Source organism: Cygnus olor, chromosome 9, assembly GCF_009769625.2.
Source record: "Cygnus olor isolate bCygOlo1 chromosome 9, bCygOlo1.pri.v2, whole genome shotgun sequence".
Classification (NCBI taxonomy): domain Eukaryota; kingdom Metazoa; phylum Chordata; class Aves; order Anseriformes; family Anatidae; genus Cygnus; species Cygnus olor.
In genome coordinates, this window is record NC_049177.1 from 4,863,274 (window position 1) to 4,889,393 (window position 26,120).

Genomic DNA, 26,120 nt, shown 5'->3' on the forward strand with positions numbered 1-26,120 from the left:
GAAACACTGAGCCGCGTGGGTACATGTGGAAGATGCAACATTACTGACCTGCTTTTCCAGGACATCGTGGATGTCCCAGGAGATTACACTGCTGCTTACATAGCTGATGGGTAGCTTTACATCCACAGAAGCTTTTGAACAGGCTCCAGAATGATTTTATAGGGAGTGAGTGAAGAGAGCAGAGCACAAGGGAACAGGTTTTGTGGGAAAGTGAGCAGATATAACCTTATAACAACCTGATTTTTGAAGCAATCTAAAATTCCCCCCATGCAAGTAGGTCTCAGCCAGTGCCTGTGACCCCACACATACTGTCACAGCTTGAAGGAGATGATAGGGAAGCGCAAAGTTGCCTCTAAACACTTCTGCCCTTCGTTGGGAGCCAGAATCCTGAAACCTCCCCTGTCCCTGCTGCTGGAAATGACAGAGCAGCAGTGAGACCCATGGTCACAGCTTGTGACAAAGCCAGCTACGTACCATGGCCAAGTACTGGAAGTCAGTGGGAACAACAACCCATGTCAGATACTTGCAGTAACCTCGACCCTATCCCACACAATTTGCTACAGTACAAAAAATAAATAAAATGTCAGTTTTGCCAGCCTCTTCAGTGGCTAGGCAGTAGCCCCAGGTCTCAGGTCTCTCCAAGAGGACTCAGCATCACTGCAGCCCTGCCTGCACATGAGCAGGAGCTGGGAGCAAGGAATTTGCCCAGCACAGAGCCTGGGTAGCACAGGAGTGCCCAGCTCAGCCTGTGACCATCCTGCAATGCTGTAATGCTGCCAAACACAAGGAGTCCTTTCAAAAGAGGCTAAGAAAAAGACTCGGTAGCGATTTTGCTCAGTCGCGTTTCTTGAAATCTATTTGAAATAGTGAACAAACACGGACACTTTTCCAGGAAATGTGTTTCTTTATTTAAATAAAAATTAGTGCCAGTAGAAACAATAAACTTTAAATACGTGAGACAATTATATACAACTCAATGTTAGGAATTATATACATCAGGTTTTTACAGATACAAATACATCTATACCAAAGTAGGAGGATGAAGGAGAAAGCAATGGAAAATGTGACAACTCACACATGTCAGTCTCGTTTGGAAAGTTTCAGGATTCAAGTGATTCCAGGCAAAGTGCCAAACTGAATTTGGCTTCTTTCAAAACTTAAAACAGCCCCTTTTGGAGTAAATCTACCAAAAAGCTTTATATGGTCTGATCCAAAGTTCACTGAAGTCAATGGAAAAACTCCGGCTGCCTTCAGGCTGAACTGGATCAGGCCCCTTCTGAGCACAATGGAGCCTTTGTTCTGCTGCCTGGGGGCACCTCTGCAGGCAGCATCACATCGCATCAGCCCTTCCAGCCAAACACCTTTCTCCCTCTGAAACGAAACGGGAGGCAGACAGCAGACTCTCGCCTCAGCTTGTTCCTGCTCTTCAGCACTCATTTTTCAAGCTGTCTCTCAAGCTCTAATGCCAGTGGATAAATCACAGAGCTATTTTAACAGAGGAAATATCTGGAGACATTTTGCAAGCATTTTTGCTATGCAACACTGTAGATTCAGGCTCTTTAGCCCTCATGCTTCAGAACTAATCCAAACATAGTAATAAGTTACTATAAAATATAAGGTATGATTGAAATAACCATACATTGCTACAATATTAACATTACTTCTTTTAACAGTGCAATAATTTAGTAACTAAGTTCATGAGCATTTGCAAAACCACAGTACCATTAAATTAGGGGGGGAAGTTTGTGGTAGTTTTAAAAACTAGTTACTAATGACTTTAGAGAAACGCATATGTCACATGCGAGATGGAAAAAAAAAAAAAAGAGAGATATAATGCAATGTTTATCTACACTGGCTTAAATAGAGCAGAAAGGCCAGATTATTTAGTGATGTAAATGGGTACAGTTTTACTGACCTCAGATGGAGAATATGACTACAACAGAGAAACACAAAATCTTGTGCCTGTCCCCTGAAGGCAGTAGGATTTTGCTGGTGACTTCAGTGGGGCCAGAATTTCACCCCTGTTGGGTTAAATTCTATTCTGAATTCCACCCATTTTTCAAGGGATGTAAAAGAGCAGCATTTGTTCAAGCCTTTCTAGATCTTGCACCTTGTAACAAAGATCTTTTGATTGTTTTTTTTTAACTTACAGATCTTTGCCTTTGGTGATCAAATGTACATGTCTTTAAAAAATACAAAAGAAAAAAATATCCTACTATTAGCTGAGTCAATAGGTAGATTGCAGCAGAAGTTGGCATACATGAACCAGCCAGCACAGGTACAACTTAAGCAAAGACAGATGTAGTGGCATGGATCTGAACCTAGGCTTTACAAACCTCCTGGAAATACAGGGTCTCCTTTGCTTTTTTGTTCCCCTCTTTCATTCTTTCTGTGCCTAAAGTCAGCCTCCAGCCATGCATCAATCTTCCTTCAACACCAGCATCAACAAAGTTGCAGCCTTTGAGGCCATCGAACAAATCTGCTGTTGGGTGTAGTTTGTTATAGGAAAAAAACACAGTAAAATTAATTCTAGTCTATCACAGTTTTGTGTGAATGAGCATCACCATCATCTTTTACAGTCAGGCTCTTGTGCTAGGGTAACTTCTCTAAACGTTTCCCAGATATTTTCAGAATTCTGAAATATGCAGAGATATGCCAGGAATAGTTACCTCATTGGAAAATATATATCTATGTATATATATCCTCCTTGTTCTTAGCTCTTATGGTAGGAAATAATAATGGAAAAAATAACATTAAGCATCCCAATTATGTGCAAGTTACATTTTGGAGCTTGGTACCACTGCTTCCTTGTCCTGCTAGCTTTCAGGAAAGCCTCGGGCCCCAGGGCACAGATACTGGTAGAGTTACTGGAGAGCAGGAAAGTTGAACCACAAGTTCTTAGTGGGAGCTCCACTCATGCTTCGGCTGCTGACCAAGGGAGCCCGGCAGGTGCTAGGAGTTCTTGTGGATGTTTTCTGCAGAGCCCTCGCTGCTCTCGTTGAGGAGTGTTTCTGACACTTCCCCCAGCTCAGCATCCAGCACTTCCTCCTGGATGGTGAAGTGCACGTCTGGGGACGAGGACTCGGAGCTCACGCTGCTGCCTTCCATCGAGCAGATGGCACAGGACAGGGATGGCACCATGCTCTCCTGCAGCATGTTCAGCATCATGGGGATCTGGACAGACTTCAGCCCTGATATGGTTGGTAGAGGCTTCACAACTTCCCCCCATTCTCTCTCCTCATCTTTGTAGAGCAGAAGCAAATTAGACTTCTTCTCTTTTCTTTTGGATTTCATGTAGCCCAGCATTATCCCTATCAGGAAGATCCCATAGAAAGACATGACGATCAGAATGTAGAAATACTCGTTGCTGTTGTTCTTCTCTGTGTTGCGGGATTCGGCATTAAGCATGGCTGAGGTCATGTTTGCATGGTCCATCTTCAGCATGGAAACTGTATTACCACAGCTAAAGCCTGAGGGAGAATTGGTGTGGATATAAAGATCAAACTTCAGATCAAAGATTTAAGGAAACATCTAAAGAAATATACCCCCAAGCTATTCTTTATTACTTGTTACTGTAGGCTTGCAGGACACACCTGATTGAAGCTTGCTGTCTGTCATACCTCTGCAGTAATATTGTGACTGAATGAACTGTTACCCAGACGAAGAGAACATTAGAGGGAAAGAAGATATTTAATATTAAACCATAGCAAGTAATATTCTGAAGTATAAATCCCCCAATCCACACAAATAAAGAAGAAAGAAAACTAAATAGAAAGAGTCTTCCAGGCACTTAAACATAGTTTTGTACTATTTGACCATGTTTCCATAGGGGGAGAAAGCTTATAAGTGTTATTTTACTGAATGGTGCAGGAAAAAATCAAAAAGCAACTTACGTCGGTATGCAAATACTTCCTCCCTTTGCAAAGCTCAAGAGACCTTTCCTCTCCCAAATGCCGGGTGCTCTGAAAACTTTCCTCTGCTGCAGCTGGAATAAATAGCTCTCAAGAAATGTTTCATCACGTGTTTTAGAGGCACAGTTTATAATAGTTTTGTGTTGGAGTCAACAGATGAACTTGAAGGATTGCAGTTCAACCCACTGAACTCTTAACAGCTGTGAAAAGAAAAAGAGTTGGGAATTCAGATTTTACTCTTTCCTAACCAGCTCAGCACCAGCTCTTTTACCTTCTGAATCTGTTCCTTTCACTGCCATCCCAACTGCTAAGTGTGACCTGCTGCCCCAGGAGCTGCTGTGCAGCAGGAAAAAACAGCAAGCCATTATCCTGTGTCTGTCATAAAATATAGAAAATATGCATTTGTGTTTTATAGTAGCTTCTGTCACGTTACTTACATGCCTGCTATACACACAGTTTTCCCTGAGGAGACAAGGGAGGAAACAGGTTATTTTCTTTGCCTGGGACTGGTGAAAAAGCTTCACCAAATGTGCACAGAACAAAGTGGTGACTTCGAACTCATGCTGCAGATCCACTTTGAGTGATGTACAGGGCTGCGAAGAACAGGTCGCTGGGTCTGCAATGAGGTCTGGATGGAGGGGTGCTGGTGCCCTCCCACTTGAGGCATCAAAGCAGCAGTGATGGCATTTTGGTTCTTCACATGATCAGTGGGAAGATGCAGCCTCCTCCAGAGGGCAACTGCGAGCTCCTCGAGGTAGCAGCTCCCTCCTCCCTCCGTTTGTAGAAGGCAGCGTTTTCACAGCCTGCCTGCTCTTTATGCATAAATCAGACAGGACCACGGAGTTAACGTGGATTTTAGTGTGATGGGACGTTAACCACTTCTGGGCAGAGGTGAGTCACTTCTGCTCCGTGAGTCACTGCTGCACCCACTGCAGCTGGCTGCGGGGCTGAGCAGGACACCCTGAGCTCCCCAGACTGCTGCGGAGGGCAGAGCTCGGATGCGGACTGGGTGTGCAGCGTTCCCACATCGGCCCCGTGGTACAGGAGGCGCTGAGACCCTTTTCAACACGTAAGCAACAGTATAGGCCATGGGAAGAAGGAGGCCCTGCTTGCACCTTGGGGATTTCACTTCCTTATCCCTCTCCATCCCCAATCTTCACACACAAAACCCAATTAGTCAGGCCCCACATATGTAATGTGAATGTCACCCCTTCTGCAAAGCTTCAAGGATGTTTATGTAACGGGACACTCCACTTCCAGAAAACAGCTGACTGGTGCTGGAGTTTCCCAATGGTAGGTCTGGTTTGTTGGTTTGTGTTTTTTTTTTTTTTGTTTGTTTTTTTTTTGTTTTTTTTTTGAGTTTCCCCCACCCCCATAGTCACTTGTGAATTCTTTGCATAGATGGCAAATTCTTTTCCAAACTCTGCCCTCACAATCCCTCTGAGGTAAAGGCAGATAGGCTTAACCTCTCTTAACATGTAGGAAAAAGCAAGAGAGAGCAGTTAAGCCACTTTAAATGAAGTTAAGAATTCAAGAAAAGACAGAATTCTATCTGTTGGAACCAGTATTTTCCATTCTTTCTCTGAAAAACTCCATAGAGAAGAGAAAAAGGAAAAGAAACTCCAAAAGAAAAAAAAAAAATACATTAGCCAGATTCCCTTCTCTGCTCCCTAAAATAGAGGATCTACCCTTTAGGATGTTGGTTTTATCTCCCTGCACATTCCCATGTGATAGCTCAGGAGCTGTTGATGTTGGACTAGTGTCTATTGGGATTTCATCTGACAAAATCTGTCTGCAGCACCAGCTTGCCAAGTCTGGATACTTCTTCCCAGTTTCTGACAAATTACTGAGCAGGCAGCAAGAACATATGAACTGGTAGGCTGAAGCACAACCCAGAGCAAGCCTCTGGATTTTCTGGCTAACTTTCAGAAGTTTTATTTCACATCTTTCTCAGCTTCATGCAACAGATACTTTCCCAAACAGTGTATTTGTTGCCATATACTCCCCTATTTGGCTCCAGAAATTTGGAATTTGAGAAATTTAAGGCAATGCATCAGGTTTTTACCAACACCCTTTTATGCAGGACATTCAGAAAATGGTGAGGAAATACCCGAGATTGCTGGGTCAGTGAAACTTCACTCAGCACAAATTCCTTCTCTCTGCCTATAACATCCCAGTAAAACATCTCTGAAGCTGTGTGTTCCTGAGAACAAGAAGAACTAAAGCTAGTCCTGCTACCAGTATTATACAGAGAATACAGGCCATCACCCACCTGAATGTGAGCAGCAACCTCAGACATCCAGATGCACCAACACCCCTGAGCTCCCACAGGTGAGCCAGCAGAGCAGCAGGTGGACCATCTCTTCTGCAGGTGCAAACAGGGTCTCTTATTTGCTCCAAGGCATGTAGCTGAAGCTCTGTACAAAGACACCAAGGTGAACTGCAGCACCCGACAAGGGCACAGGAAGACTTGTCAGGTACATCCATACATTTATGCAATCCCCTGAAGTCCAATGGAAAGAAGACCGAATTGCATAATTATGCATAGCTGTTGCTGAAAACTCTTTGCAACTATATTTACTTTGACTAGCTGATGACAACAACTCTTCTCCATCTGTTAGGCCACGATGCTGAAAAATAGTTTAATTTTAAAAAGATCTGGAAGGAATCCCTGGGCCTTCTTACAGAGATTAAGAGGAGGGATAGGAAGACATTGGGGAATAACCATCTGAAAAACATATGCCACTTGTGTTCTGGCGACATGTCAGCTTTCTCCATCTGTACCCTGCAGAAACTACATTTTTAATCTAAAACAACAGCAACAAAAGACCTAGAAAGATGAAAATTGTTGCCTTTCAACTCTGCATTTCAAAATTACTTTTGTTACAAGTTATATTTTGCACAACATAAAACTGTTAGTCAAGGGAGAAAAAAACACAAAACCTTGCTTGATTTGAAGTAATCTTGTTTTTGGAGTTAAATTTACTATCTATTTCTTGTTGAAGGTTTCCCTTCTTCCTTTCAGATTAATTTTTTTTCAACCAAACCTCACACAACTTCTCCTGAAATTTCATTTTCAGGTCTCTTACACTTTCAGTAATTGCCTCTCACGTGTTCCTGTTCACCATCTTTGAGTCACCCCTAACCTAGGCTCTAACTTTTGAGAATAAGCCTCATGCTTTTGCTCCCACTTTCCCAGATACCTTTGAAAATCAATCAGACTAATAAAGATGAGGAACAGACGGGCACTCCAACGATGAAAAGGTCGCAATATTGTTGCTGAAGCGAATGTTTTTTTCTCAAAGTCCCTGTCTCCTAGAGAGCCTTTTGTGGCAGCAACCTCCGTCACCAAAGGACGCAGAAGTTGAAGCTCAAGGCATCCCATGGGGCAGGAATTCTTCACAACATGGCTTAAGGGACAACATAATGTGAATCCTTTCTCCAGATAAAAATTTGAGGATGGACAGAAAATGGAACAAAGACAGAATCCATTATCAAGACAAGATGAAGTGTCCTTAGAGATTCGGATAACTCTCTGCAGGCTACCATGGAAAATACGAGCCTAACCCTTCATTACGGTCAAAATCCGCAGTCTGATGCTGCATTTATCTTTCTTTTTCCACTTACTGAGTTAATAAGACTAAAGATACAAGATACAACCATTAAAGGGCTCGTTCCTACGGGAAGCTGAGCCCATTTGGTAAGTATATGCCAACAGTGTGACTCTTCAGAGTTTTTGAGCATGGGCATTCTTGGAAATAGTCATTCAAAGTTCAATAGAATGGAAAGAAATTATACATGGGAAAGTCAGAGGGATTGGGTTTTTCTTCCTGAATGTGGACCTTTAATGGAAGTAATGGTTGGGAATTTACCACTAGGGAGAAAAAGGGGGGAGAGCTTTGTCCTGCAAATATTGGCCAAGTTATAGTTTGGAGCTTCCAGGCACTGGGGGGGGGGGGGGGGGGGGGGGGAAGACAGGAAAGATGATCAATGTTTTCCACTCTTATATATGATTTCAGTTAAAGTAGAATTAGAGATCAAGAGCTGGGCTTGACACAATAAAGGAAGACACAACAAGAAGGGATGTTTGTGCCCTTGATTTTGTTTTGCATTTAAAGACCTGCCGTGCTGTGAAGTGTGTGCTGACTTCTGGTCCTCCTGCAAAACACATGCCTCACTCAAGATCTGATCCAAAGCTTCTTGAAGTCAAAGCCCGTTAAAGTTAACAGTAATACCCCACCAAAGGCAAACATTGAATCAGGAATGGAACCTGCTTCTTTCAAATTCTGTGCAACTCAATTTTCTGTGAACCTCATGAGTGTGTTGGAATAAAAGAATTTGTTCAAAACCAGCGAGTAAGTCATGGACTTATTCCCAGCGTAGGACACAGTAGCCTGACACAAGCCATGTGTGTCCTCTCTAACAAGCCCACTTACAGTATGAAGTTTATGAGCTTTGTTATATGCTCTTAACACTCCTATGCCTCTGTTCACCCACTTGTAAAATGGACCTAATGATACCTACAAATTACATGTGCTGTGAGGGTACAGCATTGTGATGCATTTGCAGATCACTACCTGAAAAGGTAATAACCATTGTGTGCGTAAGTGCAACAGCATTACCGCATGGCTGGCTTGGCATCTGAGCAATTCTCACGCAGCTCTAGGTTCATTGTCATTTTCCATGACTCTTCCCTGTATTTCATGCTGCAGAAATAGATGACACTTTGATATACTTCATGCAAGCAATTTCTGGAGGAAGGTGGCAATTTTCTTAGTATCATCCACGATACACTGTGTTACCACCTGGATACCGAATGGAAGCAACACTACCCAGTTACTAACTGTATAAAACTTAGTAAAATGCTACAGCTCTGCCTTGGTACTGTACAGTCTTCACTGATGGCAACATGCAGGTATAAGTCAAAAAAATGCATGAATCACCCTTCTTGCAAACTTCACTGTTTATTTTGCTTTAATTCAGGTTTTATCCACATTTCAGAGCAAACCCCATATCATAAAAGTTAAGTTTCTCAGGCATTCCCTGTACCCAGAGCAGCAGAAGCTCTCAGTTTTTAATCAATAACAGCAAATATGTCTTTAGACACACCCCGCAGCCAAGGTGGCCATTTGCCCTAGTGCTCACAACCCTACCAGAGGCAAGAGATTACCCACAAAGTCGTGCCTGGAGTATTGCAATTGCCTTCCAAGCACACAACAGAGATCTCTAAGGCAAAATTGGCTTCTGATCCTGAGAGATGACAAGCAACAGAAAATCGCAGTGATGTCTGGAATAACAGCATACACTAAGTTTAACGTTGACTATAAGGGATCAGTTATGGGAGCTGCAGTGTTTGGGGACAGACATTTCTTTTCAACCCATAAACTGAATTTAGAAAGCTGTGAGTGACTGGAAACAGACAGAGTGGAGACAGGTAACTCTCATGATAGCAATAACAAAAAGTTACACTAAAAAAAAATACAGACTTTTCAGCGTCTTGATACGAGAATCTGAGTCCAAAGCCATCACAACTTCAATTTTCTTTCCTGTAGCTGACATATTTTACAAGGTTATTTTATCGAGTATATATCTCTATACAATAAAATGAAACGTACGCTTCATGTTACCTTACATTTTTCCTTTGATGTGACACAGAAGAAGTAGGTACATTTGACTTGAAAATGCTTTCTCTTTTCTTTCTCCTTTTTATTTTTAAACACCATTATTGTTTGGATGCACTGCAATGAAGAACGAAATAAATGAGAAGCTTTCTTTGCTTGGGATCTCAAATGCTAGATTGAGTTGCGCTGTATATGATTAAATGCATTGGATGCATTTGCTTCTATTTGAGATTTAAAGCAGTTAGCAGCATTCCAAATTTTGGATGCCATTAAAAATAATTCAAGCTCATCTACATTTGATTAGCAGTATTTAGAAGAAATTCACTTGACAAATCCAAACACATTTCTGTTTCATCCATGAATAGGCAGTGCTTACTCTTCCAACTGTGGAAAGGTGCTTCATGAAGGACCATTCACCCTCTCTCTGAATCGCTTCTGACTGTAGGCGGTTCAGAGTTAGTGCCTTCATTGACATTAAAGGCTTCTAAAAAAAAAAAAAGTAGATGAAGGGGTAAGAACAAAAAAAAAAATTAAATATTTAAGTTCTCTGCACTTGAAAATCTCTCCTCAATTCTATAATTTTTTGTTGTTGTTCATTTTAAGTTTCTTCATGATCTGAAAAATTCAGCATATGTCATTAATTGAGAAGCATAAAAAATAAAGGCGAGAGAAACACTGGAAATATTCAGGTGCTTGCCTTGAGCTGTCACCTGACCACAGAAATTAAAGAAAGGAATTTGGGAAAAGCTGAGATGATGAACAGGGAATATTTTTAGAGACACTGACAAACATCTAGCTACCTAACTGTACATCACTGAAGTTCAAGTAGGAAAGCATGCATTCCCTCATGCCGGGAACAGTTTTAAGTAGCATTCACTTCAGCAGGGAGTTCGCTACCTTCTTCCCGGGTAGCAGCCACCCGCTACCTACTGCCGTTCTCCCTGGCTCATGCCTCATCCAGCCACTCCTGCTCTTGCTCTTTCCCAGTTCTGCTGGCTACACAGGAGCCCAGCGCAGCTCCGACACTTTGCTTTGGGCTTTTTTGACAAGCATAGGCAGAAACCAAGAAGAAAGGGGAGTGGAAGGCCCTCTCATGAAATGAGCAGGCCAAGGTTCACATACCAGTGACTTTCACGTGCACTAGCACGGAGATGTAATGTGTAACTGTAATGTGTAACAGCTCTCAACATCCACCCCACATGGAAGGAATTGAGAAGAAAACGACAGACAAAAAAATAACCACTGGGGAAATCACTGACTCTGAAATCAAAAAGACCAGTTGCTCCTTAGTCTTACTAAAACACGACATTTCATTTTTAATTTTCGTATGTCAAGAAATAGTAAAGACCCCAGCATTTAGATAAATGAGCCCTGCCTAAGATAAGTATCCAGAACTCCCACTGAATCCACCGGCATTTGGTGAGTATGATGAGCAATTGCTAATAGAGTGCAAGGTAGCACTCTGGCCTCCTACACAGACTCTGTCTAGTTTTCTACCTAGAGATTAAAGTACCTGCCAGTATATACGAGAGATTTCATATTAATGTCTATTAATACTGCTCTTGATGGCAGGTTTGAATGCCGTGTATTCAAAAAAAGGTTGAAAAAAGTGAAGGAGAGCATCACGACATTTACCACAAAAGCAATTCTGCACCTTTAGGAACTCACAACCACATACAATATAGAATAAAGCACAAGCGTCACAGTGATCTTCCATCTCTCCTGAAGAGGAAAAAAGCCCGCAGAGGTAAGTTCACTCTCTCCTCCCATAAATAAGCATAGAGCAGAAATGAAAGGGATGGATAGTGACTTAGTAGCATGCACCCGGTCCAGCTGATGTGAAAGTGCTTGTAAGGTCTTAGAGGAACAAGGCACATTTCTATTCAGTATTATTTTTTCCAATCCTGGAAAATTTGTTCACAAAGTAAGATTTCACAGCCATGTCAGCGTAGCATCCCAGGTCACCGCGACCTTCAGCACGCACCGGATTTTTCACTTTCACATGGATACCAGATGTTGAGCACTCTCCCTCTCATGTTCAAGGCCCCCAGGCTTTTGTACAACATCAGGCACCGACCATCAGCAGCGTTTGTAATGCTGCCTTCCAGTTTTTGTTGTGAAACCTCCGCATTTGCTGTAGCTGTTGAGGCAAACGTCACACCCCATTAATTTTTGTTCTCCACCCTGTTGACCTGAATATTCATGGGACTGCAAATGTAGTTCAGATTTCATCACTGCCGTTTTCTGCAGCAGCCCCTTTCAAGCTGAAGCAACTAAGACAGCACTTCAGTTTGATTTATTATATCTTGGCATCTGTTGACTGTACTTACTTTTAGAGCATAAAGTATTCAGAACAGTTATTTGCATTCTTATTCCAAAAGTCTGCTTTGGAAACCACAACAAAAGGCACCAAATAGCAATCTGGGGTGTAAATAGCAGCAGTTGGATGAAACTCAGGTGTATAGCAAAGAGGAAAGAAAGCAAACAAAGGAGGCAGCAATAACACATGTATCTTCTCAAATGGGAGGAATTCTTCATGGCAAGGGAGGGAAAGCATGAAACTGCAAGTTCTGAAACCCACCGCTGAACTCTCAGCCTCTAATGGCGAACCCATCTGGAGCCTGCCTTTGGCTCCTGTAAGGGTTGGATTTCCCCTTTAGTGTCCAGATAAAAGACAGTAACGAAAGATGATTGCTGAAAGCAGGCTGAGGTCTGTTCTGAAGGGTGGCCTTGCAAAGCCCCATGAAGCCTTGGAGTCAGTGTGGTTTCACAGCATTAGTCACTGGGGCCACAGATGTGAGTGTGCAGACAACTCGTCTCTAAACGCATAATGCAAAAAACTGTATGCAGTGCAGGGTCGTGCCAGCTCTAACAGAATGGGATTTCTTCGTCCCTCACTGATAGAAAAGACTCATTTCTTTCTGTTAACACCAGCACAGGTAATCCAGCTTCATGGGGACAACTGATGGAGCTCCAGTGATGTAATCTTCCACTAGACCCTGACTGATGCAAACCCCCAAGCCCAGCACTACCAACACCACCACCTTGCTTTGCCTCCTGCATGAAAGAAGTTTCAAAAGAGCTCCAAGAGACAAGGAAAGCCCAAGGAAAAGCCCGTCAGAAGTCCTCCTGATATCTCCATCATCAGCACAGTGAGTTCATACCATGCAGATTAGGTGGACAAAATGTAGACATCAAAACTGGACAGAAAATGAGAAACTGTTGTGTTCCCCATGAGGCACAGCCATACCATCCATGGAAAGCTGTCCCCATGCGTTGAACAGAAAAAGAAGAGCGAGAGCACACTTTGACAGTGCAACAAAAAGATTGATTAAAGGAATAAAAATGAAGTCCCCAAATTTATTTTTAAAGAGTGACACCAAAGAAAAGAAACTTAATAACGTATAGCTGCCTACTGTTACCAGGGGCAGCTTACTTGCAGTGACAGGAGAAACCAGAGGAGATATATTTTGCATGTGCAGGCATTTATATCTCAGTGGGGAGATATTGTCCCATCCTGATTCTATTTGTTAAAGCAAAGACAGCCATTAGTTTGATGGAATTATGCTTTTAGAGCTAGGGGAAAACAGTCTCCTTTCTTGGCTGCTTGTAACATGTGAATAATCAGCCCAAAGTAAACAATGTGTGGTCTTGTGTGGTCTTTTTGCTCTTCATATTAAGCTGGTATCTCACTCAAATCTAGGAAGTGACAGGAAGTCGAGAATTCTGCACAGATACTGATGATCCTGCATTTTCCTTGCAAGCTCTAGAAAAGCAACGTGTTTTGGAAAAAAAAATACTGCTATTCCAGATGGGAAATACAAGAAAAACATCTCTGGACACATAGAATTAATTAATACTCCTTTGAGTTACATAACTAAAGAATCCTGATGCGGCCATATTCACAGAATTTCCTGACTTTCACAAACACACACTTGAATATTCACGCGTCAGTGGAGTGCTAATCAATCCTGAAACTGAAACGTTAGAAGAGTTCCTGAAGGCACCATAACTGTGTATTGTGTGTAGTAAACCCAGTTCATGGTATGCAGTGGTTGCTCAGCCTGGGGAGCAGCAGCAGTGTGCAGCAGAAGAAAGGGCGCAGCACAGCGGGCTCTTTGTCCCCTTTGCTGCTGCACTGCAGACAAGGAATATGTTTACAGCAAGGATCCTGAATGACGACGACTTTTTGACATGCTGCTACCCATTTCCAAATGAATACAGAGCTGGGAAAGGCCATGTTGGTTGTCTTTCCCATCATGTGCTCGCTCAGCCCCCACGTTCCCTGCCAGCCTCCCTCACGGTCGGGGATGCACACAAGCCATCTACTTTGCAGGCTCCCTCTGCCCCACGGGCTCACCCTCAGGCTCCGTGCATTGTACAGGCAAGGGGACACAGCCTATCCTCATCCCAAGTGCTTCAACCATCAACTGAAGTTGCAAACTAGATGCTGCTACTTTGAAAACCAGCACTCATGCAGTCTGTACGTACGTGGTGGGGTGAAAGCTACTCCTGCTTCTCGCCACCTTCTGCATCTGCACCTCTGGTCCCTCTCCTTTGATTTCTCCCACGTTATCCCATTTTCAACATCGATGCCCTTCACAAACCAGCCTGCCAAAGTTGCTTCTTCAAAGCCCTCTAAAAACCACCTGCTTGCCTGTAGTTGTAAGGGGGAAGGGATATGGGAAAGATTTTAAAGACAGTCTAAATAACGCCACAAGACAATAAATACCTAGCCACATGCATATACATTCCTCAGCACCACACATTCATATTGTTTGCCCATGTCCCCTGTAGCTTTTCTGTGGCATTTCTGCTCATCAGCATACTTACTGTGCCACATCGGATCACAGGGGTGTTGCTGCGGGACGGGGCTGGCTCTGCTATGAGCGAGACACCTCGTGTCCTCCAAGCCCTGGAACAGCCGTTGTGCCAAGCGCATTCAGCTGGGGCAGCTCAGGAAAGCTCTGAGCGCTCTCTGAATATCGCCCTCTATGAGAAAGCTGCCAGAATAGGCTCCCTCCTGCTCCCAAAAGACAAACTTTCGTTGCCGCATGTCCCTGGGGGGCCAGCCCCACTCCTTGCCCCTGCCAGCAGCAGCGCTGGCGCAAGGCACATTCCAGGAATGCTTCCAGCTGGAGCGCCCACGTCTTGCTCTCCCCTGCTTCTCCCAAAGGCTGGGACATGTTTTTGCCAGGCCTTTTTTTTTTTTTTTAAACTTTCTTTAAATGGTTGCTCATTCTTGCGCAGAATGGGTATATCTATCTGGAAGGTTCTAGTCCTTGCTGCCTGGTACATCTTACTGGGACTGGAGCTCAGACATAGAGAACATGCAACCTAAATCAATTGTTTGTAAGCAACAGCTTCAAATGAAAAAAATGTGTGCAGATTTAATTGCTGTGGACATATCTTGGCATTAGGACCAGCAACCAGCATAAGTGAGGAAAGAAGAAAACAAGAAAAACATCAGCTTTCTGGGATTAAGGAGCCTTGATGATTAAGCTTTTTGATTTTCTGCTGAACCAACCAATGCATCTCAAATAAAAATGGCCCTTCATTATTTTTCCTAAACCCAAGAATTAACAAGATAAACCCAAATTCCCATCAATGTTTTGGTCTATCATGAAGTCTTCTTTTAAATACCAAGCTAGCTCTCTGGGAAGAGCATGCAGAAGAGAACAAAAGAGCAGACAGCACACGGTCACTGCAGCACTGGATGATGGGCCGTGCTGGGATGCAGACTGGAGGCAGCGAGGGGAGAAAACCCTTATTCTCATCTCCTGTGGGACATGGTAGCAAAGAACCAGACCAGAATAAAACAAAAGTCACATCTTTCAACTATGAGATGGATAAAAGGCAACTGCAAAATCATTCAAAACCAGGGGCCCCGTCCCTGTGGCACTCAGCAGACTGCATATCATGGGATGCTGAGCCCCTGTAGGAAGCCCACAGCCCCAGGAGTGCTCTCTCACCAGCTCCCACTGTGCTCCATTTCTAAGGACAGAAAATGTCTGCTATATTACAGGCAGTCAAGAAGCACGGGCTTAGCCTGTGAACTTCTCATTTCCGTTAGATACGGCAAATCCTCCCAGGGGTCATTTCCACTGAACTTGCTGGGTTTGTTTGTTTTTTTTATAAGGTGAATCATATTCTGCCCTTTAGGCTTAAAACCTAAATCCCTTCATAGATAAAATTCCTACTAACTCTACTAGCTCTGCAAGTTGCCAGCCTAATAAAATCATAACCCATTGATGTCAATAGCCATGACGATCGATCAGCTCTACATAGCACTCCAAAACAACACGTCTGTCTGACTACAAATCTGTCATCTGTCCTACTGCAGACATTGCTGTAGCACCTCCAGGTCTCAGAGTATACTGTTTCCCAGTTTCTGGTATAGCCCTGTCATTCTCTCCATCTCACGCACAGCCCATCTTCTGTCTGCAATACCTCCTACAGGTAGTAGAGCATCCTCACAGATGAAAAGCCCTGTGGGGGAAGCCTAGGTCACTGCCAAAATACCGAGTTGTCCTTTTATTTATTTATTTATTTATTTTCTAATGAATGGTTTCAGGTATGATGAATCCCAAAAAGAGAAAATAAAATAAAAAAGATAGAGGCATTGACTCAGTTATCCAGCTCTCAGATACATCAAATAAATTGCCCAGCTCCTCTCAATAATAATCTGCTTTCCTGAGCCAAATTAACTAAATTAAATTTCCAGAAGTCTTGTTAGTACAGTGAACCGAGGCTTTGCCCCCTAATTTATTAGGGCTTTCATTTCATTTCCGTTATCTGACTCAACCCTTCATTTCAGAACTGGTCAATTTTAAAGCAAGTAGGTTCGGTAGCACATGGAAAGAGCCATGTGCTGGACCGCAACGGAACCCAAAAAGCAGCAGCTGCTGTGGGAGCAGCCGCCCCGTCCCTGGGCTGCCCGGCACGGTGTCACCCATCCCGGCGTGGTGTCACCTATCCCTAAATGTTGCTGTGGCTACGAGCGAGGCTCGGCAGCAAAGGCTGCTGCAGAAATGAGATTGCCATGGCACCGAGGCAAGCAGGATGCTGTGCTGGGCAGGTAACGCGCTCCAAATGCTGGACAGCATTTTAATTAATAAGGGAACGTACCGTGGTCTCTCACAGGCAGGCGACGTGCCGCTTTGGTAGCGTCCGCTAGCATTGTTAAACTGGTGGGGTTTCATCTGTCTTTAAAAATGAACAGCAAAACGAAAGATCTTGTTAACAAATCAAAGTAAGGACAACTAGAGTAGATTTGCATTTTTATAACAGTAAAATGAAAACAAATCATATGCACTAATTACAAGTGAAAACCAAATGAAAATTTCTTGCATCCATATTAACTACATATCACTGCCTTTCTAGAGATGAAGGGCTTCTCAGGGGGCAGTTGTGGTGCACAGGACACCAAGCAAGAAGCAAAGTGCCATCCAAATCCCCAGGGACCCGTCCATGGCTGGGGGCATGCCAGGCCCAGCCCGCAAGCTGCACCAGCACCGCCAAGCAGGAGCTGTGCTCCCGGCTGCAGCCATTTCACGAGGAGCAGGGCATTGTGGCGATACTCCTACTCCTTGCGCTGCTCAGACGTTGTCAGGGCACCATTCCCACTTCCCCGTCAGCCGCAGCTAATGATCGTCTGCTGGCTGCTTTCCAGAGGGCTCCAGAAGGAGTCAGGCTGCTAAGAGAACAAGGCGGAGGAGAGAAGCGGCTTGCTCTGTGCTCAGAGGTTAGCCTATGGCTTTGGGAGCCCCGGATAACCAAAAATGCAACACCAAATCCCTTACTTCCTTAAACCTAATCGTCTGGGGATCTGAGTTGTGAGTGCTTGGAGTTTGCGTGAGCAATCCGGACATGACAAGATCCCCTGTTTCCACCCTGCTCTCCCTCGAGGACCAGCAGGTCTGTCCCTGCGCTCACACCCGCGCCTGGGTCCCCAAAGGCCCACAGCAGAGCCCTGCGTTTCTCAGCCGCTTTTCCCTGCTGCTCTGAGCAGGGGTGGTTTGACCAAGGCTCACGTGGGGCACAGAAATGGCTCACCCTGGGCCGAGCTCAGGGCAGCCGGGCTCCTTACACAGCTTGGTGTGGAGAAGGGAAGAGGAACAGAAACGTCCTGGCCAGCCTCACCCTCATCCGTGTAGTGCAGCCTGTCCAGGCCCAGCGCCGCTCAGACTACAGGCCCGGTGTGACTGCAGGCTGGGCACAGAGCTCGCCCTCGGTTTGCCATCTGGCAGGGCAGGCAGCCTGGCGGGGAGACGTGCACCGAGGCCAGCAGGATGCGGGGTCAGAGAATGGAGGCCCAACCGCCTGGCCTCTGCTAGAGCAACAAGACCATCCTCACCCTGAGGTAAAGCTTTTGGCTCGTATCTCAGCTTAACCTGATACAGCCTTCAAAGTAGTGTTCTGTTATGTTTTTTAAAAAACCCTTATATCTATGAAAGCAGTATCACACACAAAATGGAAGAGGTATGAAGTCCCCCTACATCCAAAGCAAGAGGGAATCATGTCAGAACCACTGCTCTTTGACCTTCAAGCTTCTCAAATTAATGGGGAAAATGAACTTCGTTGCTGTTCACCGAGTCACCTGTTGCACACGACTGCAATTACACCTGATTCACAGGCAAATTACAAACACTCGTCACAACTTGTTAGCCCCATAAATTTGTTTTTCCCCTTTACTGGCTGAAAAACTCCTGTAGTCCAAAGAAGGAGTAAAATATCAGGTGGCTGAGATAGAAGAAACCTTGAAAAAGCAAACCACAGATGATTATCTGGAAGGGAATTTCTTACAAACATCTTATCAGAAGAAATTAGCCCAGCTTTTCCCAGACAATGGCCAAGCCCTGAAGGCTCTGCCTCGTGAGCAACTTGCAGGTATTGGAGCATTAAAGCTACAGAAGTTTTACACTGCTGTGGAATACAAAGACCATTCACGTATGCATGAGCCCTCCTCAGCCTCAAGACACAGAATAGTTGTTCAGGATCCTAAGCAGTGTGTGCTTATGTATTAGTAAATGAACAGATAATTTGCAAAAATCCTACCCCAAAGTGACATTAGCAAACAGATCCTCAGAAGAAGAAATGCAAATACTGGTTGAGTGTGTCAACAACAAGGGTAGAAATCTATGTGCTCAACAGTAGGGCTGGAAAGTGCATCCTGTGCCTCGGCTCTGTCTGCAAGTGGCTGCAGCCCAGCTTCACTAATATCCAAGACGAACTAAGGATAAATATGTCAGACTGCAGCACCCACAGTAACGGGAACTCTGAAGCTGTTACAATAGGTTATTCAGCTGGAAGAAGAGGCGCATGTCGAGGGGGGGGAGCAACACTGCTGCTCTGTGATGGCTGGCTGCACACACACGAGGAACCCTAAACATATATTTAAAATAAAAACCACACACACAGACAGAACAAGCCAACCAGAAGATAAACACTAAGTGGTGCATGGGAGCGGACTGAACTAAGCCTGTGCATCACCGCCAGCAGCTCCCCAGGGCTGCCAACCTGTGTCAGCCCCGCACAGGGACACCGCAGGATCACGCTCCCCATGCACACACCTCTGCTCGCACAGCTGAAGCTGGAACAGGCCTAGCTGTGAGGAAAGTTGCATGAAAATTATCCCTGAGTGACATGTTAATTATCGCTTAGACAGTATTTAAATTGTTTAAAAGCTTGTTGCTATCCATCATACTTACCATCATCCATATTTTCTTAAACTTTGGTTTCAGAGTATGAACATGCCCAGATCGTGCCTTTGGATATCCATACAACTTAATGGATATCCATACAACTTAAAAAAGATCGTCACATGGACCAGCAGGAGAAATCGGCAGAGATGGCATACTTTGAAATTACCAACACTTCAGTTTATTAACCTAGGAAATAAAAAAAACACAAGTTAATTATCCTACCCTCGGATGGACTGCGTTATTGATTCCCTGCACTGCTGATCCCCTGCACTGCTGAAGCATTGACCAGCTCCCAGAGGAGCTGCGCGGGCCGCACGAAATGCATTCCCTAACCCAGTGAGCACTGCACACGTACCAGGAACCCCGTCGGTGGAGGCAGGTGGCAATTGCAGGGCAGGGTGTGCGGGACTGCCGCCAGGAGCAATGCCGGACCTCACTGCACAGCTCCCCAAGTAGGCTCTGGGGGCCAGCGCTGGAAAAAAATGGGCCCACAAATGAAGGGGGGAGGAGAGAAATCATCCAGAAGAGTTGAGTGGAAAGAGGCCTTGTACAAGTTAGATTCCTCAAAGGACCTGCTGTAATTACTCCTAGATGTTTTCCTCTGCAGTTTCTCATCCCATCTGTTCCCCATATCCTCAGCAACTTGAGGAATGTGGCGTAGTTATGCTTCTTTCATGTGAATGCAGAAAAACACTTTTATTTAGTAAATAACAGAAAGCCTATCATTGTTTAATTATACCTGGTGGCTCAACATGTGTCCTTAGGAGAGGAAGCTGTGCGGTAATTGCACGCTGCAGCAGACAGCTCTCCCTGCAGGGACCCATGGACACTCGCACAGGAACGTGGCCGAGCAGCTCCATGCCAGGCCGATGGGAGCCAGGGCAGAGAGAACCCATAATATCATATTGAAGGGCAGGAGGAGAAAGGACAATATGAAGGAAGAGCTTGAATAAAGCAAGGGAGGGATATGGAGGCTCTGGCACTGCCAAGAGGAAGTGCTGTGATGTCCACTGAATTTGGAGCATCTTCTACCTTTTTTCTACCTTTTCATGGAGTCACAGAATATCCTGAGTTGGAAAGGATCCACAGGGACCATATGGAGCCCACATCCAGAGGGAGATGAGGAGAAGCAGGGTGCTGAGCAGCACCACTGTAGGCCAGCACTTGCTAAATTTGTGGAAAACATTGAAGAGTTCTGTCTCCTCGGTTAGTACAGGTCAGTTGCACTTCATTCCACATATGCTTCCTAATTTCAAAAGACATAAATTGTGAGTAATTAATCAGAGATACAGATTCTACAAGTGTTTGAGCTCTCCAGAGATTTTTTTTTTTCCCTCTGAAAACTATGGCAAAGGTCTTGGCAACAAAAGCAAAAAAAAAATCACATTAAAAAAATAGGGCAAACAAGATAGTAACAATAATAATTACGGGTTTCTTAAATGAAACTGCGATGAAAATCAAAGTGGGAACATTTAACAGGGGAAGCTGGGTATAATTTTCTGAAGCCTCTTCTAAGGATTACAAGCCAAAACAGTGTCCTTCACTGAATAAAGTCATTGTTTAAGCATAATGGGCCCTTAAAGAGCTCCATCCAAAGTCTCCTGATGTCAGGAGATAAAGTCCCCTTTGCTTTAATGGGCTCTGGCTCAAGTCCTTGCTCAGCAGCTGGCTGCATGTGGTGATGAGCACTGTGGCACTTCTTATGGGAAAGCACGCGGCAGCCCCGTGCTCCCAGCCCAGCGTCACCGCGTGCGGCCGGTCTCGTCAGTGACGGAGAAGCTGAAGTGTGTGGCCAGATTTCCTAAAATGAGATCATCTGAAGAGTTCGCTCAGCGCTGGCGTCTCAGTGGGGTTGTCATCAAAACCTCGGGTCAGACCTGAAGTGCACGGGGAATACTACGTGGAACCTGGAGATGTGGCCAGACGCAAAAACAAAAATAAGAGCATGGGAGAGAAGCAGCCAAACACTTAAAGATAAGTCTTAATTACACAAAAATTCAAAGCCCAGGAGCGCGCCGCAGCCTCAGCCGGAGCTGGGAAAGGAAACGTTCAGCGGTGTCAGCCGGGGCTCTCCAGAGGCTTGCTGAGCTTTTGCTGCGCCTCATCCGCACAGCAATCCACAAATCGCAGGGGGCTAGAAGCTTCCAGCACAATAAAGCTGTTCTAAGCACTACTGGAGCTTTCCAGAAAAAGTAAATAAACAAATCAAGACAGATGGAAATAATTAGAATATGAATGATTGAAATCGTAGGAGTGCAGTTTTCAATTACCCCGGATTGGCTTGGGCTTTAAAAGCTGATCCAAACAGCCAAAGCTACAAAAGGGGAGGAAAATCACAGCTGGCACAGGCAGGTGTGGGTCCCCAGAGCCACAGGGGCACCAGCTGTGCCCCTGCTCCACAGCAGCAGGACCCATCCCCTGCACCAACGTGTTTTTGGTAAGAGCACCGTGGCTGGGATGTGCGTGTGGCTGGGGACAAGCAGGTGACACGGGTCCGGGTGGCGATGGCGGGCACCCAGCCCCAGCACGCCCTGGGGAGAGGGAGCTGTAGCATGGACACGAGGCGGGGGCAGGCAGCTGCACCAGTGCTGCGAGAGCTCCTAACAGCTGCCTGGGGCAGGACCACCAAGTTATCCCACCTGCACTTCCTCCAGCTGTTCCGAATGGGGAGCTCTTAGTAAAAATATCAGTAATTTAACCAATCAGCTAATAATAATAGTATCAGAAATACATACCTTTTTCATTTACGTTTCCTTCTTGTTGCCAAGCAGCAACTTCTGTTCCTTTCCAGGTGCAAGGAAACGCCACAATCCAGGTTTCCCACACAAACCACCCTGGCGCCCATCGCTCTTACAGCTGTTACTGGTGACACCAGTTCCAAAAGCCACCAGAGACAGGACTGACAGTGTGTGGCATCTCCACAAAGTCATGGCTGCCATCAGCTGGTGAGTGACTCTTAGACAAGAGCAGGACAGCAGGACACCTGCCTGGTGGCCCCGGGCTTGGTGGTTCTTCTGTTCCAACTCAATGGGCATCAGCATTAGGTTGTTCTTTTGGGGCGTTTTTTTGTTTGTTTGCTTGTTTTTGTTTGTTTTTGGTTTTGGTTTTTGGTTTCATGATAAAAGAAATACATCTGCAAAACCCTGCCCCGAGACTTCTATCAGCTTTGGAAAGCAGACAGATGACTGCAGCAGCTTGTGAGCAACACCAAACGACTGCAGCGATTCTGCTCACGGGTCTTTGCCCCACCAAGCCAGCCGGGTCCCCAGCCCTACAGCTCCCCACACCAGCTTTGAGCAGCACAAAGCCTGTGAGCCCTGGCAAAGCTCGGTCAGGGGCTGAATCACCCCTGTACACTGAATACTTGCTGCAATTTAATCACATAAAGTTTTTTGCGTACCTGACATACTCCAATTTGCCCACGTCACTCTCGTGCTAGAGCCTGTCACACTACAGCTTTTCAAACCAACTCCATGTCATGACCGCGGGACCAGAAGTTTGGACCACAGCATTTGTCTGTATATACCATTAGCATAGTCATGGAAGGTATATATATTCTCTGTATATACCATTAGTACAGGTAGTGGAAGAAGGAAGATCTTTATGGAGAGGTGGTAGCAGCAGCTCATCGGGCATATATCAGCAATTCTTGCTTCTCCATGCACGTGCCCGATGGAGGAGGACTGACTCGCTACCCTCTGCACCGGCGATCACAAGTGCAATGGCAAGGTGACAAGGAAGGAGTGTGGCACAGAGGGTGCCCATGGGCTCAAGGGAGCGACGCACCTGATGCCAGCACTGCTCATCACACACACCCTGTGTAGAAGGCTGTGAGAGCACAAGGCAGGCTGATAAACATGGGGTGCTCATTGACATTTGATTTCCCTGCATGGCTCTGACCTGCTGTAGCTTTTGCACGAGCAGAGGTGTGCAGCAAGGAGCAAGGAGAGGAGGGAAATTTAATTGAACTGAAGAATTAAATCCAGCTGTATGGTGTGCCAGAGGGATGATCCGGGAACTGCAGGGCTGGAGGCAAGCTCTGGGGAGCCAGGAACACCTCTGCACATCAGGAGCAGTGCTGTCCCTTCACAGCCTGCCGCTCAGTGTTTCTGCTCATTGCCCGACTTCAGCAGACAAAGTGATAAAGTTACACTGCCCTCTACTTGCTGTACCCGTACTTGCATATTCCACAGCAAAATGCAGTGGGAAAGTTTGAGCAGGGAATGGCGACTGCAACAGACTCGCTGCAGCAGCAGCCACCTGCCCGGATCCTGCAACCAGAAAGCTGTTGATTTCTGCAAAAGAAATTTTGCAAAAATACATCAAAAGAAAGCAGCTTTGAGAAATTTAAAAGTAAGTATCCCTATGCAACACTGGGAAAAATCCCAGAGAAAGTCCTAAATCGCATCTATTTATGAAAACATTAGGAAAATTATTGCCAAACGTTATCCATGGGCCATGGATAAAACCAAGAAAATACACCACAAGCAGATCTGGGGGACTGGACAGCACGCAAAGGCACAGGAACTTGCCTGCATACTCAGTAGAAACACCATAATTGTCATTGGAAGGATAATTAAATTTGAGCAAACCCAAGTTAGGCTACCCACAGAGGTCCTTAGGATTGAGGATGTGAAGGAAGCCAGCCCCGGGAAACACTCCATCAGTAACACGCTGCCTACAACGAGACCCGGCATCTGCCACTTCTGGAAAGCAGAGGTAATCCCATGGTTAGTATAGACATGGAGACATGGGAGACCTCACAGGAACCCACCTGTCAGGGCCTCAGACAAATAAAAACAGGCCTCGAGGAGGCATTAGTACGTTTTGCTCCCAACATCCCCGGCGAGATGTGGAGCAGAGGTAGAACAGGCAGGCCGAAGGCGGCCTCTCAACGTCCTGTCCCCCAGAAGCCTCATGCTGGTCTGCACCACGCAGAGACAGAAGTCTTCTGGCCCTACATGCAGTCAGTACCTGACCCACCTTCCAGACCTGCTGTGTATCACCTACACGGCATGAGCTTGGATGTCTCTGGGTGTGTGCGTGCATGCACAAGCGAATATCCTAGTGGAGTCACGATAAATCGCAAATTCAATGAGTTCCTTTTGATGTGGAAATTACTTATGAAAATTGACCTTTTTCTATTGTTGTATGACTCTTGCACAACTTTGGCCAGTGGGGGAAGAAAGAGGAGGCAGCTGCTGAATAGGCCAGGTCGCTCGTTGGCCTTCTCATCGGCACTCAGCCTTCCCGATAGCTTTGTTACACAACTTCAGCCCGAACAGACTAAGTCATGGCTTGCAACAAATCAAGCAAAAACATTTCATTTCCAAGAATATTGGCAGTAATACTGCCAGTAAACGTGGGTGAGATTCCAGAGCAGTAAACTGATTAGACAGAAAGTTCTTAATCTTTACCAATTAGCTTTCTTAAAGCTTGTAAGGCATCCACAACATACCTTCTGACTACAACAAATAATGGAAAATATGCCGGATGACTCTCTCCAAGTCATTCTTAACTCTAATGCATTACGCAATTAAGTTTTATAGCCTACAACAGATACATTCGGTACTAGGAATGGTAATGAAATAGTGTCTTGGCAGCAAAATCTGATACAAATCTAATTTAGAAAAGACTGAACCGTATCTATCAGTGCCACTAAGGTAAATCCTTAAAACAATGTCTGTGTTAATTAGTTAGCCATCCAGAACTTTTTCCCAGATTGGGATAGAGTGAATTTTATGGTTGCTTGACACAATAGCCACTCTTTTTTGTTATTAGTATTTTCATACTTCAGGATGATGCCGTTTTTTCCTCCACCCTCTCTAGGTGCCTTAAGTAGCAGGAACTCTACATATCTGTAAGGATCCGCATCAAGATTTTTCTGTTCCAGAGGTATTAAAGACAGTATCTACCAGGCCTGTGCAAAACAGTTACTGCAATCACGTATTGATGGAAAGCTGTACAAACTTCTCCATTAAAATCATTTACATTCGTAAAGTTGTATCTCAATTACCTGGAAATAATTACCAATCCTTACCACCACTGCTAATAGAAAACGTTATAGAAAAAAACTAAAGCATATTGTTCAAATACAGTGAGAAAGAAAGAATGTATCAGAAACATTTGGAAAAAAAAAAAGGTTTTTGATCCCTATTCCTTTCCATTCATTGTGTCTTTTTGCACCCTAAATGGTTGTCCATATCTTGTGGCATTTTGTTTTGTTTTTCCACTTTTTTTTTTAAAGGGTAGAGCTATCTTAATTCATTCAGTTGAGTTTATATTTGGAGATTATACTCATGGGCTAGAGATTAAAACATGGCACATGGCTATTTTCCTGCTCTTGTGCTTGGCAGCACTGCATAACCCCAAAGTCTGAAATAAAGGGTGTGGGTTTTTTGTTTTGTTTCTAATGTTCCTTGCATGAAATATTTCATTATAGGTGGCTGTGTCACTCTTTAAGGTACGTACAGTCACAGAAAACACAGCCTACATATACTCGTAGGGAAACGGTGCTTTCTTTTCTACCAGCCACTTCTCACCTGTGGACACGTGCCCAAAGCACCGCAGTGCTGGGGTACCACTGCTGCAGGCACAGACACATGGGTGCACAGAGCTGTCCCAGCCTGATGTGGTTTGAACTATCCAAAGGCAAGAGGTATTTTCCTGGTAGCATTTGACATTTTCCCAATTCTCCTTTGTACCCCAGAACACAGATGAAAACTACTCAGCCCTTTTCTCCTAGCCAAGAAATATTTCTATTAATTAATCCCTCAGCATAAAGAAAAGGCACACACATCATCTGTTCCCCTAGCTTGCAGAGTGCAGACAAATCCACTTTGTGTGTGAGATAAGGGAAAACGCAGTGGCAACTTCCCACACCA

At 44.9% G+C, this 26,120-nt stretch overlaps 1 protein-coding gene across 1 annotated transcript; it reads right to left on the bottom strand.

Moving 5' to 3' along the window:
- Positions 1–891: 891 nt before the first annotated feature.
- KCNE4 (potassium voltage-gated channel subfamily E regulatory subunit 4) lies at positions 892–4,107 on the bottom strand. Its single transcript, XM_040567328.1, has 2 exons — positions 3,894–4,107; positions 892–3,470 (listed from the first exon to the last, which is right to left on the bottom strand). The coding sequence occupies exon 2, from the start codon at positions 3,442–3,444 to the stop codon at positions 2,953–2,955; it is 492 nt and encodes a 163-aa protein (XP_040423262.1). The 5' UTR covers positions 3,445–3,470; positions 3,894–4,107; the 3' UTR covers positions 892–2,952.
- Positions 4,108–26,120: the final 22,013 nt, after the last annotated feature.

Coding starts and splice junctions, on each gene's coding strand:
- KCNE4 (XM_040567328.1), bottom strand. CDS start 3,444: ATGCTGAAGATGGACCATGCAAACATGACCTCAGCCATGCTTAATGCC.